General features: G+C 42.2%; 1 protein-coding gene across 1 annotated transcript; it reads left to right on the forward strand.

Annotated features, from left to right (window-relative positions):
* Positions 1 to 1,380: 1,380 nt before the first annotated feature.
* CAV1 (caveolin 1) lies at positions 1,381 to 16,377 on the forward strand (the record flags this gene model as incomplete). Its single annotated transcript, XM_079536912.1, has 3 exons — positions 1,381 to 1,410; positions 2,000 to 2,164; positions 16,036 to 16,377. The coding sequence occupies 3 exons, from the start codon at positions 1,381 to 1,383 to the stop codon at positions 16,375 to 16,377; spliced, it is 537 nt and encodes a 178-aa protein (XP_079393038.1).
* Positions 16,378 to 23,701: the final 7,324 nt, after the last annotated feature.

A 23,701-nucleotide genomic window follows, 5' to 3' on the forward strand; every position in this document is an offset into this window, starting at 1 on the left:
GATGAATTAAAAATCCCAGAAACTGTCTTTAAATCCATACATTTGCCTTAATGCACATACTCAAGTGTTAGGACATGTTAAGGATGGCTTAAGTTATCATGTGAATTTAAAAAATTGCTTCTAAAAGGGTCAACTAAATTGGAAAGCTGGAAAACATCCATCCACAGTTCTAAAGTTTATGAGCAGTAGAAACACTTAAAGTCCAATGTTCCCTGTTGTCCATATCAAAACTACACAGACCGCATCCCCAACAGGTACATTTATTTACAATTACAGAGCCTTCGCCATCACAGGCAACGGCCTGTTTGAGGGTGCTTCTCTGTTGAATTGACGAAGCTGAATACACTGCATTAAGGCTGTTCTACTCCTTTTGCTGCAATTCTGTGCATAATGGCATAAAACTGACGCCCACTTTCTTGTTAATGTTGTAGATCTCATGCCGTGCTCTGATTTACTAGGAGAAAAATACTGGCTGCAAGAATTAAAAACGAAATAAATGTTAAAAAAGGGCTGAATGTAACATGGGGTTTGTAGATGTACACGGCAGCTGTGCCTCGGACCACACTGGACCCAGCGATGGATCACTGCAGCTCTTCCCCTTATGTACGCCCCTGGGCTTATGAGAGGCTGTGAGAACAGAGCTAAATATCGGCATCTCACCGCTCCTCTCAAAGTGAAGTCCCAGCAGCTAACACGCACGGCAGACGCGGGTCAGCCTCCTCCCAGGAAAAATACAGTACTGTTAGCGTGCGGGACCGTTAAATATTTGCATAGTTTTGAAATGAACCGGTTGAGAAAATCTCTTTTTCTTCAACCCGAGGACGTCCAAGTTTCCACAATTGCTCCCGGGACAGTGTGTGTGACATTGTCAGAGCGGGGGGGCTCTACCAACGCCTCTCTCCCGCAGCGCTGCTCAAGTTTTCCATCTCCTCGTCCCTTCCCGTCCCTTCCCCCGGGGCTCTGCCACATTCGGGCACAGCCGCCCCCCGCAGCCCAGTGGCGAGGATCCGCTGCCCGGTACGGCCCGAGCAGGGCAGGGCGGCCCCGGTCGTTGTCGCCGTGGCTACTGTCGCTGTCGCTGTCGTTGTCGCTGTCGCTGTCTCTGCCGCTGCCCAGGCAGCCGGGGCCGCCCGCCCGTCCGCAGGTCTCCGGGGCCGGGCCGCTTTCCCCTCCCACCGCGGGCCGCTCCCGGGCGAGCCGCGCGATGCCGGGCCGCTCCGCCGCTTGTCATCAGCCCCGGCCCGAGGCGGGGAGCAGCCCCTGGCGGGCCGCCAGCCGCCTCCCTCCCCCTGGCTGGCCGCTCCGCCGAGCGGGATCCTCCTGCCTCCTCCGCTCCTCCGAGTTATAGAGCAGAGCAACCTGCGGCAGCGCCGGGGCAGCATGTCCGGCACCAAATACGTGGACTCGGAGGTAGGGCGGCTTGTGCGGGCACAGCCGGGCTGCTGCCGGCGCCCGACCCGCGCTCCGCGGCGGGACGGCACAAGGAGCGGGATCGCGGAGAACGAGACGGGACGGGATGTGACGGGACGGGACAGGACAGAGGGCGGGCAGGGGGTCGCGGGCGGCTCGGCCGCTTCGAGCTGAGCCGGGGCTGCAGGGCGAGGCCACTCGGCGAGGGCGGCAAACCGAAGGCGAGACGCGAGGGGCGCGGAGAGGGCGTCCCTGTGCACCGTCTCCGGCGTAGGTCGCCGAGGCAGAGCCACCTCTCCGGGCGGGCCGTGGGGACGGCGGGCGGCAGCGCTCTGTGCCCGGCCCGGGCGGCGCGTGGGGGAGTGCGGGGCGCGGCGGGGACGCCTGGCGGCGGCCGCGGGAGCGGGCGTAGCGCCGGGCGCGGGGTGTGGTGAGCGCCCCGCGCCGCCGTTAAATAGCCCGGGCTGCCGCCCGCCGCTCCGCGCCGCGCTCCCCGCGGGACCGGGGCCGCCCCCAGCCCGCCCTGCCTCCTTCCCTCCTTCCCTCCCTCCCCGCCGGCTCTGCCCTCCGGCCGCTCTCCCTCCCGCAGGGCTTTCTGTACGCGGCGCCCGTCAGGGAGCAGGGCAACATCTACAAGCCCAACAACAAGATGATGGCAGACGAGCTGAGCGAGAAGGCGGTGCGCGACGTGCACACGAAGGAGATCGACCTGGTCAACCGCGACCCCAAGCACCTCAACGACGACGTGGTGAAGGTGAGGGGCCGGGACGGGAGGACCGCTTCTCTCCACCTGTTGCGGGAGGGAGGGAGCAGCTCGCAATTTCTTTTCGGCGTTGAAGCGAGAGGGGAGGCTCCGAGCTGCGCTGCCCCGAGCCGTGTGCCCGCGGCTGCGGACCCTGAGCAGGCGGCTCCAGCCCGGCTGAGCCCCGGGACGGGTCTCCCTCTGCTCAGAGTCTGCAGAGGTGGTTTGGCTTCGTTTGTTTAGTTCGGTTTATGTTCATTTCCGTGCTGTTTTTCCCTCTCTCGGGGAATAAGAAAAGGAAGTTAGGCAAAACCAGACGGTGCCTCTTTCTAGACTTTTTCTTCTCAGTTGGACAGTTTTAGCTCAGTTGGACAGTTCTGACAAATCTGGAGTGACGGAGATTTTTGCTTGGACTCACTTTGGTCGGAAAAATCATGGGGCTGAGTTTTCTCTTAGCGGGAGAATTTTATGTTGTTTGTGTGAAAACCAGGGACACTGTCACCTGAGCTTGTCAGGACCCAGCAAACCAAGGGCTGTCCAGTCAGTCGTAGTGGATGAGAAAGCCACCGGGGTGCTTAGCGCCCAGCATGAGCTCCCTGAGCACTGGGACTGCAGAGCAGGAAGACTTGTTCTTAAAAAAAGATAAATGTTGTATTGTTTCTGGAGGGTAAAAAGGTTGGAATCCAGTTTCTAAATGTATGTCAGGAGCATGATTTGTGCCATGTGCGGACAATGCAGAGAGGTCTTGTGTAATCTCAAATTCCACTGACTTCTAAACAGCTTGGAGGTGCTGAGTATGACTGGCCACGTTGCTGTATCAAGAATAGGAATTTGGGCTGTCTCTTTTGTTAGAGAGCCATTGTCCAAGATCTAGAAAGAAAAGAGATTAAATTTCCATTTGTTTAGGGGAAAAAAATCATCTGTAGCACTGCCTAGTGGTACAAAACTTCCATTAAAGTGCTTGATGTAAGGGAGGAGGGAACAATCCTTTTATCTGCTACCCATGGAGGAGCAGCTGGGTAGCAGGAATGTAGGAGCTGGAGAACAAGGCTTCCTCATGGCTCATTGCGTACATCAACAGAAGGAGTCCCCAAAGCAACCAGACCTTCCAAGGATGACTCACAGCCCCCAGGCAAGTCGGAATTCGAGTGTCCAGACTTAGCCTGGGAGAGAAAGATCCTGCTGGGACAAGAGGCAGGCTGCTGGTGGAAAAAACTCCTAATGGACATAAAAGAAGTGGCATGCAGAGCCTGTCCTGCTTTCTCTGCTTCTTCCAAGGGCAATGATTAAGAAAGTTAGCTTAGTAGATTCAATAATCCAAAACACATTTAAAGAATCAAAATTATAGAAATGGAAAAATCAAGCTTTTCAGTATGTCCCTCCAAGATAATTGCAGACCATCAAATGTGTTCATTGAGAACCAGCAAGCAGCTGGAATAGCAGTGCCATGTCTTGTATGCATGAGCTCCTGGTAGTGCACAGAAGCACATCAAGACACAGTGATGTACCAAAATGAATGTTGACCACAAAGTTTTCATTTTGCATTATAAAAACAGCAGCTTTTTTTTTTTTTTTTTTTTTAAGTTGACATCTCAAAGCAACGTTTTCGCATCTTGTCACAAAGACAAGTAAGAATCACTTTGACTTATGTAAGCATTTTGTAACTAGACCCAACCCTACCAATACAGAAAGGAATTTTGATACACTTTGAGTTTGTTTGGATACTGCTTTCAGGTTTAGCTTAGAAGTAGCTGCAAAGTCTAGATCCAGTTCCTAGGGGGCAGACTCTGACTGAGGAGAAGACAAAGATCAGTTCCTCCCTCAACCACCAGTCTATGACCTCTTCCATCATGTAACCTAAAGAGTGTAAAAAATGTACCTGAGTAACAGGAGTCTTTGGGTACTGGAAGACAGAAAAAATTGTTCATGATTTCTTTTAAAGCCTGAAGCATGCCTCAGATTTAATTCAATTTTGTGTAGGGCCATTGCCTTTTTCTAGATTCAGAACCTTCTGCTTTGTAACCAGAATTTAATGCATTTCTTGCCACTTGACTATGAGTCACAATAGCATGGAAACTAGGGACAAATCAGTCAACCATGAAATAGAAATGATTAGACAGAGAACGAGGAATCTGCTCTGTAAGCAGCTCTCTAAAAGGCCTCAGTGTTGGCTGCATTCAAATACTTCCCATAGCACATTTTAAAAATAACACTTGCTTGTAAGAAGCAATGCACGTTCCCTTGGAGTGCAACACAGAGCATCTGCAGCTTTGTCCACAGAAGACATGGAAATGAAATGGAGCAGGAAGCATCAGGGGAACAATCCAGGCAAGAGGGAGAGACCTGATCCAGACCCTTTAATAAAAAATAATTTTTTATTAAATAAATAATACCAAGTGGACGCTAAATGCTGTGCCAGATTTCTAGAAACGTGGGGAAGGCAACTGACTCTGTATTCAGAAAGGGATGCAAACGAGGCTTTACTGACCTTGTGGTGTGAAAACTGAGGTCCACAGTCAAAGCTGTTGGCAGATCCATGCAGCAAGAAGCACAATCTAGTGAAACCACCAGAGTTTCTTTCCTGTTCTAATTCCTTCAGCAGGAAGCAGAAAGGAATGAGTTTCTTCCTCATATGGCTGCTCTCCTGCATCACTTTGGGACGCCAACGATGTGCAGCATGGTCCCATTCCTTGAGGCACCAGCTTCTGGAGTTGTCTGTCATATAGAAAGCAAAACAGGAATTTAGCAAGGAAGAAGTAGCCTCTGTGCATCTGGGAGTTCTCTGAGAGGAATTTTGATGATTATACAGTTATTTGCCTCAACGTTATACCTATTTCATATGGCAGATTCCACTCTAGACTTGTAATCCACAGCTTATGTTTGTGTGTGTTGGGATGGAATCAGCAGAACAGAAATACTCTTTTTTTTTTCCCCTCTCATTTATCATTGCCTCCCCCATTGACTTAGGTCTGACATGAAGTTGACTGAAGTTCTCTTTCAGGTCTTGCACAGTCTTTGCTCTTCCTGTTTTCCAATGCAGTATTTGCATTTTCCAGATTGTGGCTGAACTTCCAGCCTTCCAACTCTTTGCAGTTCAAAGTTTTTCAAAGTGTCTGTGGCTAAATCTGCAGAGTTTGGTAGGAGGAAACACAGGAGCTGCTTTCCTGCAGCCCTTGGAGAGGCTGGCTTGTGCTTCTCAGTGCTTCCTCGCTCCTTGCTCAGGATAGGAATGGACCAGGCACATCACCCAGCAAACTCTACTCCCTCTGGACTGGTAAGGATTGAACATGTGGTCACATCTGATTACAGTTCTTTCCTGTAGTCCTGTAGTGTTGTGCTAGGGTACTGCTGTACCATCTAGAACGTAATTATTATTTTGTTTCTAACAAATAGTGTCTATCTGCTGCTGTTGTGTAAGCAACCTTTTCTCTGGAAAAAAAAAAATAATCCTGCACTTGGCTACAGATGTAGCAATGTGGAACTTTTGTACCAAGTTTTAAACACTTGTGTTCCTGCCTTCTTACTTAAAGCCAATGCAGTTAAGGGCAGCTTTGCTCACTGCAAGGCCGAGTCTGGAATTTTTAGTCAGCTCTTGACAAATACCACAACACCACGATGTAGGCATTAGCGAGCACAGTGCTGCTCAGCCATCCTGAGTCACGCTTAAAGCAATTTCCAATAAATAAAAAATAAAATAACTTTAAAAAAAGAACAATTTGCGATGTTATTTACTAAATCCTTCACAGATGTGGTCACACGCTGTTGTGCTGAGCACGGCACTCAGAGAGTCAACCAGGCCCCATCTCACACCTCCAGGCTTGGGAGCCTACTGGAAGGAAAATGGGTGCTGATGGGTGCCGTCCCAGTGTTTTTGCTGAGGTTGGGAGGGTGAGGCACTGAGGGCTGTCACTGGTGTGACAGTGTGGGAGAACAGAGCTTCTGCCCTTCAGATGGTTGAGTGCTCTCGGAGGAAGATTGGTGTCACATAGTTCAGGCCTCGCCACAGGATAGTATGAGTGGTCCCCCAGCGTGTGTCTCTCTCCATTTGATGATAAGTGCAGTTTCAGCATGTCGCAACTGCATTCAAAGGAGATTATTCTTAAACTTTGCACCATACCAATGGCCAACTGTGGGTTTCAGATTTTAAGATGCAGCACTATTCCAGTGTTTTGCTATCTGCGTGATACAATTCTGTTCCAACTATTTCCTCCAAGGCTAATGTAGGATTCAGAGATTAAAGCTCAAGCTGTTACAAAAACCAGTTAGTGGGGGAACTGAGGGCTGAGAATTCTGAAGCAGATTACTTGCACAGAAATTAGAAGTTTCCAGATTGTTACACGTGGAGTCTTTGTATATCCTTAATATTGTGAATTCATTCTAATCAAGTCACAAATCCCAAACAAAAGTGTTTGTCTTTAAGATTATAGTATTATTAAAGCCTTATGCACTGCCTTCTTAACATGATGAACATGACTCATAACTCCATAGGAAAATGTTCACTTGATGACAATGAGGAAAGAGCCAGCTGTTCAACATGGGTGTTCCTTCTGTTAGAATTTATTGCACGCTACCTTGTATTCAGAGAAGACAAATATTTTTTCTTTCTGTTAAGTGCAACATAATTCAGATGATATGTTAGAAAATTTAAGAAGAATCTGAATTCATTTCAGAATTTTTAACCCAATATATGGATAAAAATACCATCTCAATTGCAGAAAGTAAGAATGTCTAATATTGAGAAAAGTATCTCCAGTGGGAACAGGGAAAATGTGTGTGATAAAGTGGCTTTGCTATGAGATCTCCAGTGAGAATCTGATCTTTGGTGTATTTTAAGCAACAGAGAGAAAAAAAAAAAGCCATAAATGAACGTGTATGAATCAGTAATACTTGAGATGTTTGGAAAGCAGAAGAGAAATATAGCTCTAAACTAAAGTTTATTTTTCCCACTGTCCTCAAATATCTTTGCAACAAATAGGCAGAGGGATGAAATCTACACCAGCAACTGACTTTTTGGAGCGGTTTGAACTGTCATTTGCCTTTTCCAGATGTTCTTTAATTAAAAAAAAAAAAAAAAGTCTAGAGCTAGAGATTTGATTTCTTATTTTGAAGATAAGTTATGCCATCAAATTTATTTGATTGCTTGGAGGGCCAGGGTTAACTCTGTAAGTATTTTTATTTTTTTTCTAAGTAATTTCTTATGAAAATGTTTTTCAATATTTTCAAAACTAGCAATTTTATGCAGTATTATTCTTATCAAAATTATGTCATTGGTTTAGTATTTAGAAGGACAGTCTCATTACCACTATGCCCACTGTAGAGAATACATTAGCTGATGAAGTTCACACCCTGTTTTGTTCATGATAATCAAGGAGTTATGCTATTGATGCTAGTGGAGCTGTTCAATGAGACATGTCTGTATTCTACTTATCTGAGCCATGTACTTCCACTTCAAATAAATGGGAACTGTTAAATTCAGCTTCTCAAATAAGAAGTGAGAAGATGATACTACTGCAGCTAAAGGTGAAAGCATCACATTCCCTGTCCAAAATCCTGCTGTGCTGAATGTAAGTCAGAGTTTCCAAGAAGCCAAGGAAACCAAAGGTTGCAACACTTCCTCTGTAAGCTCTAAAACACCTTCTCAGAACTCAAACAAATACTATAAAAACATATTCACATTTCTCTCAAGATCAAGTTAATATCTTCTGTAGACTTCAGTCTCAAAGTCTCTTGTCATTTTAGGAAACCTGATTTCATTTATCTCTTTTCCAGTGCAGTTTGTTATAAGACTATAACTGTAGACCAACAAAATCTTGATCTTTATGAAATATTAAAGAAATAATTGCCTCATATTTAAGGGTCAGTAACTTAAGGTCTTCCAGTACAAGGACAACGTTCTAACAGCAGAAATGCAGAGGCATTTGACAGTAACAGAGAGTTAGCTGGGCACACTGCATGCTCGCTGTCAACAGTAAGCAATCCAGACAGAAATGAAGGAAGTGAACAGATCACACAGATGTGCTAAAATAATTGCAGCAATTAACAGGAATGCGTATGTGGGTAGTATACATAGTTAACAGTCTTCTCCAATTAACTTACTTAAAAATGAGAGGAAAAAAAAGTTCAGTTCTAGATCTAAGCACCCTAATGAAGGTGGCCGTCTCTCTTCATGTGCTACTAAGAAGTCCAAGATCACTGTAGTTCCATTTTCCATTAGTGTCCATAGGAGGACTGAAGCAAGAGCATGCTCTAAAAACCCTTAAGGCAGTTTATTAACTTAATATCAGGTCTGTGAAACTACCAACGCAAAGCAACATAATCATCTAAAAATTTGTTTAGAGAATACCTGTACTTTTATTGATGTTTCTGAATCCTGGTTAATTCCAAATCAATAAAAGAGCTCTCATTATTTTTAGTATCATCCAAATTCCACCTCCCTGTTCATATTGACGTGTGTGCATCCTTACACGTACAGACATGGAGAAACAAGTGAACATGTACATACACAGAGACATACCAGAGTTCTTTAATAAGGTAAAAATATCAAATGAGGTGAAACTGTGGAACATGAAACGAATAACAAAATGAAGAAAGCTTTGTAAGAGTTCCGTTTGGGGAAAGTTGCAACCACCTCCCAGCAACTCAGTTTCCAGGGATGAAAACAGCCACTACGTTTTCTGACTGCTCACTGACAGCACCAAAATATTTTCCATGGAGCTGACTGATGTGATATCCCCACCTGCACAGGAAGCTTAACTGTGTTTCAGCAGAATGCAGATGTCTCCCTGAAGCTGCTATTCTTTCCTTCTGCTGATAAGAAGTACAGACAAGTGAGGTCTCTGGAGGATGCCTCCTTGCCTCAGTGCTGACCCACTGCCACAGCAACTTTTTTCCCATAAATACTTCCACAGATTTAGATGAGCCTGTCTGCTAAGACAGAGCCCATCGCAAGGACTTTCCTGGAATGTAATCAGTAATTCAGAACGGTTAGAGCTTGTTCTCTTGGTAATTATTACCAAATTTTGGCTGTTTTCATTGATTTTCAGGTTATGAAATTGTGATCTTGCAGTCATGACTCTTTTCTAAGTCATGGCATTACAGTAAATTGCTCACAGTCCATCTGAACATTTGTGCAGTAGTGGTAATTCCTGACAGGACATGGTTTTCTTTTCTAGCCAGAAGAGTGTAGTCCTTCAATTCTGTTTCCCAACATGAGTGTCCTTGTTTGTTAAAACATGGTTTGCTTTTTCAGCATTCTTTGTAGTATTCAGGAAAGTTGCACTCTCTCCATCAAGAGATCCACGGGCAGAACACTCAGTTCTTGCAGTGTGATGGGAAGTAGACACAGGGAGAAAGGAAATGTAATGAAATCTCATTGGTCAGTTTGAACACCTAATGATGGTCAGATGGAACCTGGCTCGTTTCTGGATACATCTGGATGCTCATGTTGTGTGGTCACCCTACTGCAATCTAAAGTATTTTTTATGACACACCTGACAGCACCTAGTAAAATGTTATCAAGCTGTATGTTTTCAGGCACAAGGTACCAGCTTCTTTACACAATGCAGGTAAATGTTTGCCAGATGGATGCTGCTGAAAAGGCGAACTTTTTTAAGGTATAAACAAGTGATACATGTATGTAAATTATTCATCAAAGACCCAACTTTCAGTCTGGCTTGGCTGTAGCCCTTGTCTGGCACATTTAGACGTATTGACATCAGTGAGACAGTTGCCATTTTTCAGGTTGTGTATACATGTAAGTGGTTTGCCCAACTGGAGATATCAGTGATTAATCAGAAGAGATGCAATAAGGACCCTGGTGTCTTTTCACTGACTCCAAAAGGTATTGATAGCACTCACAAACACTGACGTGCTGAGCTCCTGGTTGAGTTCCTCCCCAGTGGTGCCTGTCTCTGCAGGCTGTGTGGTAGGAGACAGCTGCAGAACACAGACACTGCACACAGCAGTTTGAGTCATTGCAGTTACACTCACAGAAATGTGGCTTAGGCCAAAGCCTCCATAAAATGCTGATGGCCTTAATATACGCGTATATACTTCTGATAGACTCAGCACAGTAAATTTTCAATGGAATTGGTACCTCAAAGCACAGATTTTGAGAAGAAGCATAATCTTTATGTAGGCAGTTTGAGGATGGAGTTTGACATACCTTTAGAGCCTGCCAGATTTGATTCATAGGAACCAACGTGACAAGGTCAACTGTTTTCATACATAATAACTATTATCCTGTATAAGGCACATAATCTTGACTCAGCTGTTGGGATTTTTGTTGATTGGTTGGTGGTGGGTTTTTTAGGTTGGTTGGTTGTTGTGCTTCTTAGAAAAATAATAAATTCACAATGTTAAGTTTCTTTAATTAATAGGTATTTGCTTTAAACAGGCTTTGAAAACAAGGAAACTTTTCCATACCATTTCCCTTTGTTGTAAATAAGCCTCTTTAAGAATCAAAGGAGATTCCTTAATTTCCTGATAGAAGTTTAATAAACACACGTAGAGCAAAAGAAGCTACAATAATTCTCACAGCAGAATCAGACAAAAGCTTCAAGCAATGTAAAAACTAGCTTTACCAATCTGAATAGTAGGAAACAAAGAATAGCTGAAGTCAGGAAGTGTATTGTAGGCATGGAACAGAAGTTAATAGCGTTTAATAGCTCTGGATGAAGTGGGCAGCTGTTGTGAATTATTAGTAGTCTATAAAGGGTAGCAACAAATTTCCTTTGCTTCTGTCCTTGTCACAAGTGAATGTGCCTGTATTTTCATTAACCTAGCAAATAAGTCACAATTATTTTAGAGTACACCCTGACAGCTCCAAAGGATCAAACTATACACTGAGTATGTAATCTTCAGAGCAGGACCTATGGCTAACTGAAGTATGTCTTTATGTAAATGAAACAGAATCCATCACAGGTTTACATGTACTTGATGCTTTGATAAAAGTGGAGTTGTGAAAGCACCCTAAATGAACGTATCTTATCCTTGCGAGCCAGTTAGGTCCATTTCCAGAAATCAGTGGAGAACTGCAAAGTGTCTTTCTTCCCTGCAATCCCATTTCTGGCCACCTCTCTTTCTCCTATCACTCCTATTTTTACTTAGTTCATTTGGACACTCATTATCAGCCTGATGACACTTAGCATTGCTGAGTGCTGCTGGACTGGACTACAAAGGAGAATGGTAGAAGAGGCTGAGGATGGTGTAACTGAATGAATTATAACCGTTAGCAAGGCAAAGCACATCTCTCTACCTATTCTTTACGTTACTTGCAGAGCACGGATCTCTATGAGATAAAAACAGGATCTTTCATGGGAGTGGCTCAATGCAGGAAGAATCTGGGTGATGTCTGAGTTCCTGCAGTGCAGGAGTTATCTATACTGCCCGAATGGTGAAACAATTGGAACCATTCCCAGCCAGGAATTCATATGTGATCTGTTAGCAGCTGAGATGTGGAAGAACCCAGCTTACCTCAACTCACTGCCTGCCTTGATTTAGGCTCTGTTCAGAGTAACACTAATTTTGGACAGTACTGCATTTCCTTTGTAGCTGGACTCTTGACATACATGTAATTTCAATAATTCACAATAAAATCATCGTGGCCTGTAGGCAGACAACAGATTCACTTTAACTCAATGTTTATCTGAGAGTTTTTTTAGAGCTGCCAGGCTGCCTTTCTGTCTTTTCACTCTTCGGTTCAGTTTGATATCTCCCTTATTCAAAGTGGAGCACTGGGGAACACGGATCTTGAGGAATAACAAAATGGAACACGTGCAGTAGTGACACATTGGGTATAGCTCTTACAGCACCATCTATATGCATTGGTAGGAACGTTAAAATTACTCTGAGAATGTACTTCACCAACTCTTGATGACTGTTGGTGGCATGAATTCACTGTTGTTAGCGTCTAACAGACAGATTGATTCCCAAGTACTTTTAGGACAACTGTGTCTGACTTGAGTTCAGAAACCCTGGCCAAGGATATATCATGAATGTTCTAATATTAGCTTCAACTCCTGGAATGAGGACAGTGCAGTCCATCTGGAAATGTGTTGTGATCTGATTCTTTTGTTGGCTCCCCAGGATTAACTCTCTGAATATCTTGAGGTACACAGCAGACTAAAACCATCTGCTTTTGAGAATCACTATCATAGAAAATGTACTATGTGATCTGAAAACTGTTGAGTTTTCCAGCTTCCATTTCTCAGTATTCACTGCAATTAATTATTTAAAAGGAATCAAATTACAAGCAGTCTTAGTATTCATTTGCAATGTTCTAGGAGATTTACATTAACTTATGGTTTCTTTTTACATGTTAAAAATATGTTTTGCAGATAAAAATAGGTCCCACTTAGCTGAACACATAACCATAAGAAAGCTCCATGCAAAGCTGCTTTCCTGGTAATTTAACATTTACCTTATCAGCTAGCTGAAAATATGCAGGATAGTCTCTGTGATAACTGAGCTAAATAAAAAAGACTTTAGGTAGAACCCTGAGTAGTCCTTGATGCACTGAACTGCCGTTTGATAGTTATGTGCACAAACTGTCTCTGCCAGTTATCACAGCATCAGCTGGTGGGATGCACACAATAAACTACATGAAGTTGTGGAATATGAGGGCTATGTGAAACCTTTGAGAAAAAATGAAGTCTTCATGTAGTATCATTTTCTGAGAGTCTACTTTCTATGCTGAAGTCATCTTCCTTTTTTGTCATCATCTGCATACTGTTATCTAGTTTCAAGGCTAATGGTGATAAGCCAAGAGCCCATTTGCCTTGAAAATGAGCAGCTGTATGATATGGGCTACAAAGCTTTTGAATAGCTGCAGAAACAAGATACTGTAACATGCTTGCTGGCGTATTTCAAAATATAAATAAAATCAAGCATACATTTCCAGCACGTGCGCTCAGTTAATAAGATTGGTTTCAGTGAATAGTATGCACTTCGTGCAAACTTTTTTGTTCTTGAGAATTGACTTAAGACAATTGGAAACCATCACCAGGAGATAATATCAACTTGACTCTATACATATCTACAACCTTTTCTTCAAATTTTTGTTGTAATGCAACCCTAAATTCCAGTAATTGATACAAGGAAATCTGATTGTTTCATTTAATACACGAAACCACTGTACATTCTGGAAGGTTTCTTGCTATGAATGGCAGCTAACCTCTAAGGACCAATTCATGTATGTATTTTATGGCCAATATACTTAATAAAGCTAATATTGTGTCAGTTATTCAGTCCCCAGATGTGAACTTCTATATATAATCAAGCCACAATGAAAATATAGAACATATTGTCTGTAAAGCACTTCCAAGAATCACAGTTATTTCTACCAGAGCTTCAGAGTTGCCCACACTGAAATTCCAGAGCCCAAATAATTTCAAATTTCCCATCTTCATTCAGCAGTAGATGTGGTGTTGTATATGCTTTTTTCTGCACCAATTTCCGTGGAAGTATTTTCCAAGATCTGTACCAAAAGGACACACATGTTACCTACGGAAGTGCAACTATTTTGTGTGTGTAGAAGGACTGCAGGAGAGAATTGTCATTTCATTTCTGTTTCCATTTCTCTTTTTGTAGCTATTACTTTAAGATTACTGTGTTCAGTTTCAGAAATTCCAGATAGACTTTAATCTCTGAATGCCTTTGCAGAGAAGCACACGGAGCTGTGGTGTGTTTGTTGGGTACTCAGCCAGCGCAGATCCTAATCTTGATTTCTGTAGAGATAGAATTTCAATCCGAATGCCAACTTTAAGTGTGATGTTGCTGATGAATTCCCATCCAGAAGAATCACGTATCACTTTCAAATCACTAAAGCCTTGTTAAGATAAAGCAGCAGATAAAGAACAGAAGGTTTATACTTTACTTTATCTGATGCCTGGAGAGATGCGCTGGCCAGAGCAGACATAGCGACATAGAGGCCCATTGAGTTAAACCTGCATGACATCAGGCATTTATGATGTTTGCTATCACAGCTGATTTAGAAATGTCTTAGGCTGGAAGGGACCTCAAGGATCCCCCCCGCCACAAGTAGGACCACCGACCTCCCCATTTAATATTAGACCAGGCTGCGCAGGGCCGCATCCAACCTGACCTTGAACACCTTTGGGAATGGAGCATCCATAACCTCTCAGGCAGTCTGTTCCAACCTCACCACTCTTGGTAAAGAGCTTTTCCTTGATATCCAACCTAAATCTTCCCTCCCTCAACTTAAAAACATTTCTCCTTGTCCTGCCATCATTTACCCTTGTAAAGAGTTGATTCCCCTCCTGTTTATAGGCTCCCCTTAAGTATTGGTTGCAGTGTTGCAATGGTTGCAAAGGCTGCAATGAGGTCACCCCACAGCCTTCTTTTCTCCATGCTGAACAAGCCCAGCTCTCTCAGCCTGTCTTTGTAGGAGAGGTGCTCCAGCCCCCGATCATCCTTGTAGCACTCTGGATCCTCTCCAACAGCTCCTGATTGAAGGACTCAATTGAACTCAATTGAAGATTCAATGAGAGAAAGGGAGGAGGTGTTTTTTTTTTTCAGTTTGTATTTTAATAGAACTTATTTTGAGCCTTTTCCTACAGCATACGTGATACACTGAGTGTATTTATATTCATGTCCTTCCAACATGCTAAGGTACTGTTGCCTGAGTTTCTGAGACCTCTGGTCCATATCATACTTAATCTGCTTCTGTAAATCCTCACTTATGGCAGCAGTATCATTGGACACTGGGATTCAGACCCAGGAATGTATTTTCTTTTTTTCTTTCATCAAAGTTAAACAATCATTTCATTTCTTAGAGAGGTATAATTTGATGGTGTTCTTTTTCCTGTTCTATGCACTACCTATGCAATTTGTTGTGCTGCCTAAATTAAATATCCTGTATTGTGGGTTATATCAAACACGTTTGTGTGACATGGAGCCGAACTATAATCGTAATTCTGTTAATTTTCTAATAGAAATGTTATGACAATTAGGCTTCCTGAAAAGCTTAATATTTCAACAGAGAGTGGTAAAATATGCATGCTGGAATGTACTGCTTCCTTAGCTGACTTTGTGAATGGTTTATGAATAATATTCAAAACTATGAAATATGTGGAAGAGTGTGTTCCTTCTAAATATTAATATGTTATCCTGACTGTGTCTTTCACTAACAGTGTTGTCACATAAACAGAGCAGGTTAGAACAAAATGGCTCTAATGTGAAGAGCCTTCTTACATTTAATAAAATTGCAGGTTCCCTCACTCTTTTACAATAAAGAGAAGTTCATCTTAGGCAGATCTAAATCCAGCACTTTGTTTTTCAGCCAATCAACAGCTATCTATGCCTATTTCAAAGTATATTTAGATGTCCTAAATGCTTGTTCACTGTCAAAATTCAGCAATACTATATAAGGGAAGGTGGAAAAATTCAGACAAATAAAACACGTTTTATTGATGTGTTAAATGTCAAAGCAGTGACTGCATTTGTTCCATTTAGAAAGATGTGAGATGGTTAAGTTAGACAAAGGAAATGTAAGTAATGTAAGTGAAAGTAATGATTTTATCACCTTGTTCATCTCTTCAGCACACTTAAGGGGTGTTCCTCACCCTTAAGGCCGCAGGAGAGAAGAACAAAATATTCAGTTTCTTGGATGGTTCTTCTCTGTCTAAAAGTTAGATGTCTAGTTTTGAGCTAGTTTTTAAGGCTTACTTATAATCAATAGGAAAAAAAAAGACAAGACTTACTCGTGGCTTAGATGATATTTTAAAATGGGTTAACTCACATTGGGATCTAAGGAGCTTCAATATTTGTTGCAGGCAATCATTGCTTTTGAGGCAGGGGCTTCCTGGACTCCACGCTTCGATGAGGATGTCTGACTGACCTGATTTTTGTGTTCTTTGCTGCAGATTGATTTTGAAGATGTGATTGCTGAGCCAGAAGGAACACACAGTTTTGATGGGATTTGGAAGGCCAGTTTTACCACTTTCACTGTAACAAAATACTGGTTTTATCGCTTACTGTCAGCAATCTTTGGCATTCCCATGGCACTCATCTGGGGCATCTACTTTGCTATCTTGTCATTCCTGCACATCTGGGCGGTGGTGCCGTGCATCAGGAGCTACCTGATTGAGATCCAGTGCATTAGCCGTGTCTATTCTATCTGCATCCACACGTTCTGCGACCCACTGTTTGAGGCTATGGGCAAGGTGTTCAGCAGCATCCGAGCCACAGTACGGAAAGAGATTTGAGGGACATTTCGAAAAGCACCATCAGCCTGGAGAGAGGGTGGGAGTTTTGTGTTGTTTGGAGTGTTTTGGTGCCAGTTTAACATTTCCCAAAGCAACATACAGCAACTGGTGGATATGCTGGCCCAAAACAAAAAATCACTTCTTGCTCAATTTCCTTTTTTACAATGTATTCTTACTGGACTTCTTGCTTATTGTGTTGTTTTTCTTCCTCTCTTTTCAGTCTGCATTTCAAACTAACCTTAAATGGCTATTCTTCTATGACAGCTGCATATCATTTTGCTGGCTGTATAATTCAGAGACTGAAATGTTGTTGGATGCCTTTTTATCTCACTGTTCATTCCTTGTAAGATAAATCCACAGAGTTACCAAAGAATGACAAAAATGCTTTCCAACACTGTAATGCCATTCATTTTATTGTGGCCAAAGAGTACAGAGCTGCTGCAGCAGAATAAACATGACAAGCTGGCAGGTTTTAGCAGAATGTTCTTTTTCTATTGTATAGTCAGTTGACTACAGCGATTTCCAGTCATGGTCAGGTATGGTGTATTAGGAATACATTGGTTAAGTAAACAATTTACTTAATTAATGCATGTCCTGAAAAACTAACACTTCATCAGGTTGGAGACACTGACATGTGAAAGCTTTGCACATCCATGAAAAGGCTTCTAGTGCCTTTGTATCTCATTCTTTCTCGGAAGTTTGCAGCCAGTTGTTTCTTAGCCTTCACTAAATTGTGGAAGGAAAGTGAAGTTGTAAACTAAAACTGGTCATTACGGAAATGTTTTCCTGACTGTGACTTACGACACATCCTTTAGTTAGCATTTAGGTGCTTATCTCGTAGGCTTCATTTTTTTTCCAGAGTATTCAATATAAAAGTATGCCAGAGATAACCCTGAGTTACAAGAAACATGAAGGTGTGCCAAACACAAGCCACAAAATGCCAAGGAGGGGCTGCCTCTGAGGGAAACTTTCCTATGAGCTTTAAAAAACTTTCCTATCAGCAGAAGTCAGCATGCCACTAGCACACACTATTTTCAGAAGACGCTTTGCTGCATCTAAACTAATCCATCAGGAGAGATGGTTTAGAAACTTCACATTTGGGTTAGTCTGGTTTTAGCTGTGCTGCAACATCAGAAAGTCTTAAATGGAGGGTGTTGCGTCAAGCTAGCCTATGCAGTAAGATGCAAGGCTTACAAGGCAAAGCCCTTGCCACACATTCTGATGCTGTGAGCTGCAGAAGCTTTTTGCCCTCGTGATAGCACTGTGTTGAGAGATACGGCCCGTATCCTCATGTGGTTTGTGTGAAGCTTTTGTAAAAAGAGTTGTGAGGCTGATCAGCTTTCTTGTAACCAGCCTGGGGCCTGAGCCTGCTCCGGTTGGCATCTACTGTCCTTGGCCTCCAAGAGGGCAGGCCTTGGCTCCTGGGATTGAGCGTGGAGCTGTCTGGTACACCTGCAGCTTTCTTATCTAGCGCTGATATTTCACATATTGCTTTACCTAACACGGGAGTGCCTGCAGTTGCATTTCTGCCAAAGCATTGAAAACTTTAGGAAATGCTGCATTTTTTTAATGGGGGTGGGAGGGAGGGAGGGAAAGAGGGAGGGAGGTAGGGAGAGAGGGAGGGAAGAGGGGGAAATGTGCACAAAATGTTACAAAGCTATTAACTACTATTGTTTGCATTTAAAACAGACACTGGTATGGATATAGTTTTATGTTTTTCTATGTACATAATGGAGAGTGTACAATTATAGATTTTTTCTTTCAGTATTGAAACCAAGTAAGATTTTAAACAAGATATATTTTATCTTTTTATGAGGAAGATCATTCTGAAGAAAACTTTTTTGATTTACCATATAAACTGTATATCCTGAAAGATGTCTGTTCACTTAGATTTATTAGTCCCTAATCCAATACATTGCTGACCCAAGACAGTTACATTGTAGTTATATGCTTACAGATATAACTGACACTTTTTTAATTCTGCATGTACATTAAATAATACAATAAAACAATGCTTAATGGTAGCTCCTGTCTGACTTCTTTATCCTTGAAAGTCATGTGAACAAATCCCATGTTACGAGGAAGAAAAAAACCAATACATCTTAATAAAGAAACAAAAAGCAATGTCATTTATTTGTCGAGAAACAGCATGCAAAGCATTCTTGATTTGTGTTTCAAAATCTGGATTAGAAAGACTCTTTCCAGCAGATTATGGTTTTTCTCCCAGGTAAATATTTTATGCTGTTAAAGAAGTAGGCAGGAAGGCAAGCACGTACAGCACTGAATAGGGAACCTACGTGTACTTAAATACTTAACAAATTCCTTTACTTTCTTGTTCCTCAGTTTGCCCACATGTCAAATCCCAGTAGTGAAGTTTACATGTAGAAAATTTAAGATCCAATAAATAGAAATGTATCTAATACAATTAGATGCTTATCTTTTTTTTTTTTTTTTTTTTTTTTTTTACTTTGGTCATTCAGTAGTTCGGTGCAGATCATTCAAATAGACTCTAATAGCTTTTCAGAAATGTTTCAGGCCTTTCTTTTGAGTCCAGTGAAAACAGGATATTTCTCAATAAAAGCTCATTAGCATAAGCATTTAATGTGTGGAAATAGGGGAATTATAGCTCTTATTGAACTATATAGACCTAACTAGTGTCATGACAGTTCTTTTCTGTGGGGTCGTAACGCCAGTCACACCATTGCCTCAGAAACAGAAGTTCAACAAAACAGACGATCGCATTTTGGCCTAAAAATCTAATAACCAGATTTTAATGTTCAAATGACAGATACCAACCTAAGGCATTCTGTCATGCATTTTTTCAGTAGCAGAATGGTGTACTTAATGGTATTAATAGCCCGATGGTAGCAACTGGTATGCTGGAGTGGACTGAGAGAAAAAGTAAAAGATTTTAAAAGCTTAGAACACTACACCATTCTTTACACCAGAGGATCAGCTCAGAGAAAACTTAAGAGACCACAGGATCTGTAGTTGTATAACTTTTTGGCAACTACCAGAATGCAGGCGTTCATCTGTGGCTATTACTCATCAAAACATGCAGCCTGCCCATCTCCAGCAAACAGGGCAACAGATGTAGCTTGCCAGATGTAGACATTGCCAGAAATCCCACTTGCAGAAAACCCAAAGTAAAAAAAAGGGTTGCAGAAACTAAATAGCTGGTGCTAAGAGAAATAAAATGGGGAAGAAAAAAAAAAAAAAAAAAAGAATAATCAAAAGGAACAGACGTAGCCCAAAGAGAGAGGGGTGGGTTGGAGGAGACTCACAGAGTCTTTTATAATCAGGGAATAAAGAGGAGCCATATACAGCAGGCACAGCTCCTTCTGGCAGTGACAGATGGAGACTTTGGGGAGGTTTAAAAGAAGGGGATGACTCTCCATGCCTTTCTCCAGTTTCTACCTGTTGCATTTTTCAAGTACATTCTGAACCAGAAGTGAATCACACAGGAGAGCAAATATGAGCAGTGCAGTGTAATGCACTAATAGATACAGCAGTAATCAGGGCACTAAGGTGTCATTAGGATGTGCAAATTTCTGAAGTGTTACTCACCTTGAAGGGAAACGACCCTGGGTACAGCCACACAGAGCTAGGTTTAAATGTACTGATAAATCAGCTGAAGACTTACCTCACACTTCTTATGTACAACACGAGCCCAGCTGGGTAGACAACTGAGCCTGCAAACTGCTTCCCATCCCAGAGGCTGTGGTACCACTTCAAGCTGCAGGCAGCCATCAGGACACAAGAAAGACTGCATACAGTCCCAGCTCAACCTGAATATGCTGGTGGGCAGTACAGCATGTGTGTTCACTGCAACCAGCATGCATTGCCTTTGCAGACTACTTATTTTATAGATCAGTTTTATCTCACTGGCAAAAATCCCCCAGCGTAGGCAAGGTTTGTTATAGGACTATAAATAGCTCCATAATTGGAAATGACAACTGAAAAAAAGCATATTAGCTCCTGTATGTTTAGACAAGCACCCTCAAGGTTTGTTCATATTTTGTCAGGTCCTGACCTTTCATCTTCCGGCTTGTGCAGCGTTTTATCTCTTTATTTCATTATGTGTAGACTCTGATTCAGCTGTTACGGGCTTCTGTCAATTCAGCTGTCTTCTTTCAACAAGAGTAGATGTTGTTACTCCCCTATTAGACAATGCTCCAATTATATTTGGAAACAGCTAAAATTCTGCCTATCAGTGCTGAGTTTCTGAAATTGTCCAAGGAATTCCATGAAACAAATATGTCTAGGAACAAAAAGCTGGAGCTGTTTTTGTCAGACTTTAGCAGGACTGGCTACTCTGCTCTGCATTTGAGTGTCTTTGAAGCATCGTTTCTGTAGTTACAGTAAAATTTCTAACAAGCATCCTTTGAGGAAAGCCATGCAGAACTGCCCGAGCAAATGCAACATGCAGCACTAACAAGTTACAGACACCACTGCCCAGATCTTCAGTGAGAAACTTTCTGCCTCAGAGCTCATCAAAACAGTTGGGTTTCTCAATTCATCAATTTATTCCTTCCTGGCTGAGGGACTAACACTTTTAGTTTGAAACTGTGGTCAACTGCTGGTGGACAGTCATCCAACATAAGAAAAAAATTCTTAGTTGTCTATATCCTGTTGATTCATGGATTAACGAGGACTGAATTTCAAAGCAGCCGTGCTGCTGACAGCAATAAAAACAGGGCTTAAGCACAGAGGGATTCTTCTCTATATTGGCAAAGGCCTCTGGTTTGAAGCCCCACTCTGACACCCAGGGAAGCTGAACACTGACTCTCTTGATAAGTAGCATTTGTCACTTACAAGACTGAGTCTGTGTAGAGTCAATGGAAAATAAAAAAGCAATGCTGAATTCATCACATATTTGTATAGCAGTGTCTAAAGGCACATACAGTAATTCTTTGCACTAAGCTTTTTACTCAGCTTCACAGCTACAACCACACCACTTGTCTCAGCTATTGTCCCTTTGAGGTCACTTCTTATTTCAGCTAGTACTTCTCCCTGTTTGACCATCAGCACTTACATTGTCACAATGTCCAGGAATTTCTTCCTGTCACTGGATCACACAGAGGTCTGGCTTTACCACACAGTTTTTGTTTCAGTAGACATATGAATTCATAGAGCCCTGCTGCTCTGCTCAGAAGCTTCACCTCAAGGTATTTTTCTCCCTCCAAAACAACCTTCGTGTAGCTCATCACAATGTCTGCAGAAGGAGGTCTAGAATTTTGCAGAAGGCTTAAAGTCCTCGCCCTGATCCCTTCTGATCTCTGTAATTCTCTCCCTATATTCAAAGTGAGCTTCTAACAAGCCATGTAGACAAATTTGGATAGAAATCTTACCCAAAAATATCACTTATACTTACCCAGAGAGATGGTGGATTTCCTTCTCCTTGGAGACATTCAAGGTTAGGCTGGACCTACTGTTGTAGGCTGTACTTACTGTAGATGTTCCTCTTCATTGAGGAGTTGGATTAGATGACCTTTAAGTGTCCCTCCCAACTCAAACTATTCTATAACGTTATGATATTATGCTTCTACTTACCTTCCTCCCTGTTCAACATTATTTCACAGCCTTCTCCTAGATGGAGCTTACATTCATTTCTGTCTCTGTTTACAAACACCATCTAGAAGCAAAAGGCCTTTATTCCACATGCAGAAAGCCTCAACAAAATCAGCTCACAATTACTAGAGAGCCACTGTATTGCTCTTTCATACTGTGTTTCCAAATGCCCATCAGACAATGACATCGGCACTAGATCCAGCTCTTTTAGTGTATGATCTCACTTGCAGGGGCCCAATGAGCAGTGTGTCAAATGCAGATTTTGAATTGTTCCCAACAGCTAAGCTGTCCTGCTGGGTTACCAGACACAACTACTGATGAAAGCAAGTCAAGAAATAACACTTTTATCTCAAGAAATAATCATTTTCCTGTCAAACAAGGCTATGTGGATGGTTGCAGTTCATATGAGTGGCCGTGTTGACCCCATTTCATGGCAAGCAGTATCACATTTCACTACATATAAACACCAGCTGATATTCTGAGGTAGGAAGTAAGTTCCTTAGGAGCTTTGTGAAAGAATCAGTGACTTAATTCTGCATAAGAAATGTAACAGGTGCAAATAATTGGTATAAGGCATATCTGAATATTTCTAAAGACAGCTCAATAGTCTGGAGAAAGGGCATGAAATGGAATAGTTCTCACAAAACAATTTTGTTTCTAGAATAAATATTTATACACTTCACAGAAATAAAAACACTTCACTGGCAGAAATACAGTTTCTTAGTTCAAACCTCTTCCAACACTGAGACCATTTTCTCTCTCAAGTCTGTGTTACACAAACCTAAGACTGAAGCTGGAACCAGTTCTGCCACAGGAACCCCTTAAAAGCCACAGAGCAGTGATGTGATCATGGTGAATCTGATGTAAATTTAAACTCAAAACACTGTGGCTTTCCAGTGTGTGGAATCTCTCCAGGAAATAATCTCTATTTGCTCAATTAAAGTTATAATCATTTTGTGTGTGTTTCAGTTACTAGAAACTTATTCGCCATTAAACACAAAAACTGCACCAAAAATTAATCACAATCTAAACAAGTTTGCAATATTTTTGTCAGATACTTCCAGGTCAAGCCTGCTAATTCATGCCGTTGCCACAGCTATTGTTTAACAATCATGGCTTTGGTTTTGAACAGAAATACTGCAGCAAGCCACAAAGTCATATGGAGGTTGTGCAGTGCAATAGTAAACCACCAGCTAAGGAAGTATCTCCCAAGCAAAATTGTAATCCAGCCAGAACATAAGTCCAATTTAACCAAGCATGTATGTAGTCTCATTTAATTTGCTGGGAGAATTTATGCAGGTATCACTGTGTAAAGGCCTTGCTGAAAATGGGCCTCATTTGTAGATCCCTTTGGTCACACAGCCTCAAATATCCACGTAATGAACTCACAATGGAGGCTGAAGGTGAAAATTGGAAATAAAGCAAATGTTACCTCTGTGATGGCAAAGGCTCCAACATCTGTGTCCCTGCATAGCACTGAGACTTCTGGGCTTGTTCAGCTTGGAGAAGGCTCTGGTGAGACCTCATTGCCTTACAGTACTTGAAGGGAACTTATAAGCAGGAGGGGGACCCTGTTTCACACAGTCAGATAGTGATATGAGAAGGGGAAATAGCTTTAAACTAAAAGAGAGGAGATTTAGATTAGATGTTAGGCAGAAATTCTTTACTCAGAATTTCTTTACTCAGGTGGTGAGGCAGTGGCACAGCTGCCCAGAGAAGCTGTGGGTGCCCCATCCCTGGAGGCACTCAAGGC

The sequence above is a fragment of the Tetrao urogallus genome, assembly GCF_951394365.1.
Source record: "Tetrao urogallus genome assembly, chromosome: 1".
Classification (NCBI taxonomy): domain Eukaryota; kingdom Metazoa; phylum Chordata; class Aves; order Galliformes; family Phasianidae; genus Tetrao; species Tetrao urogallus.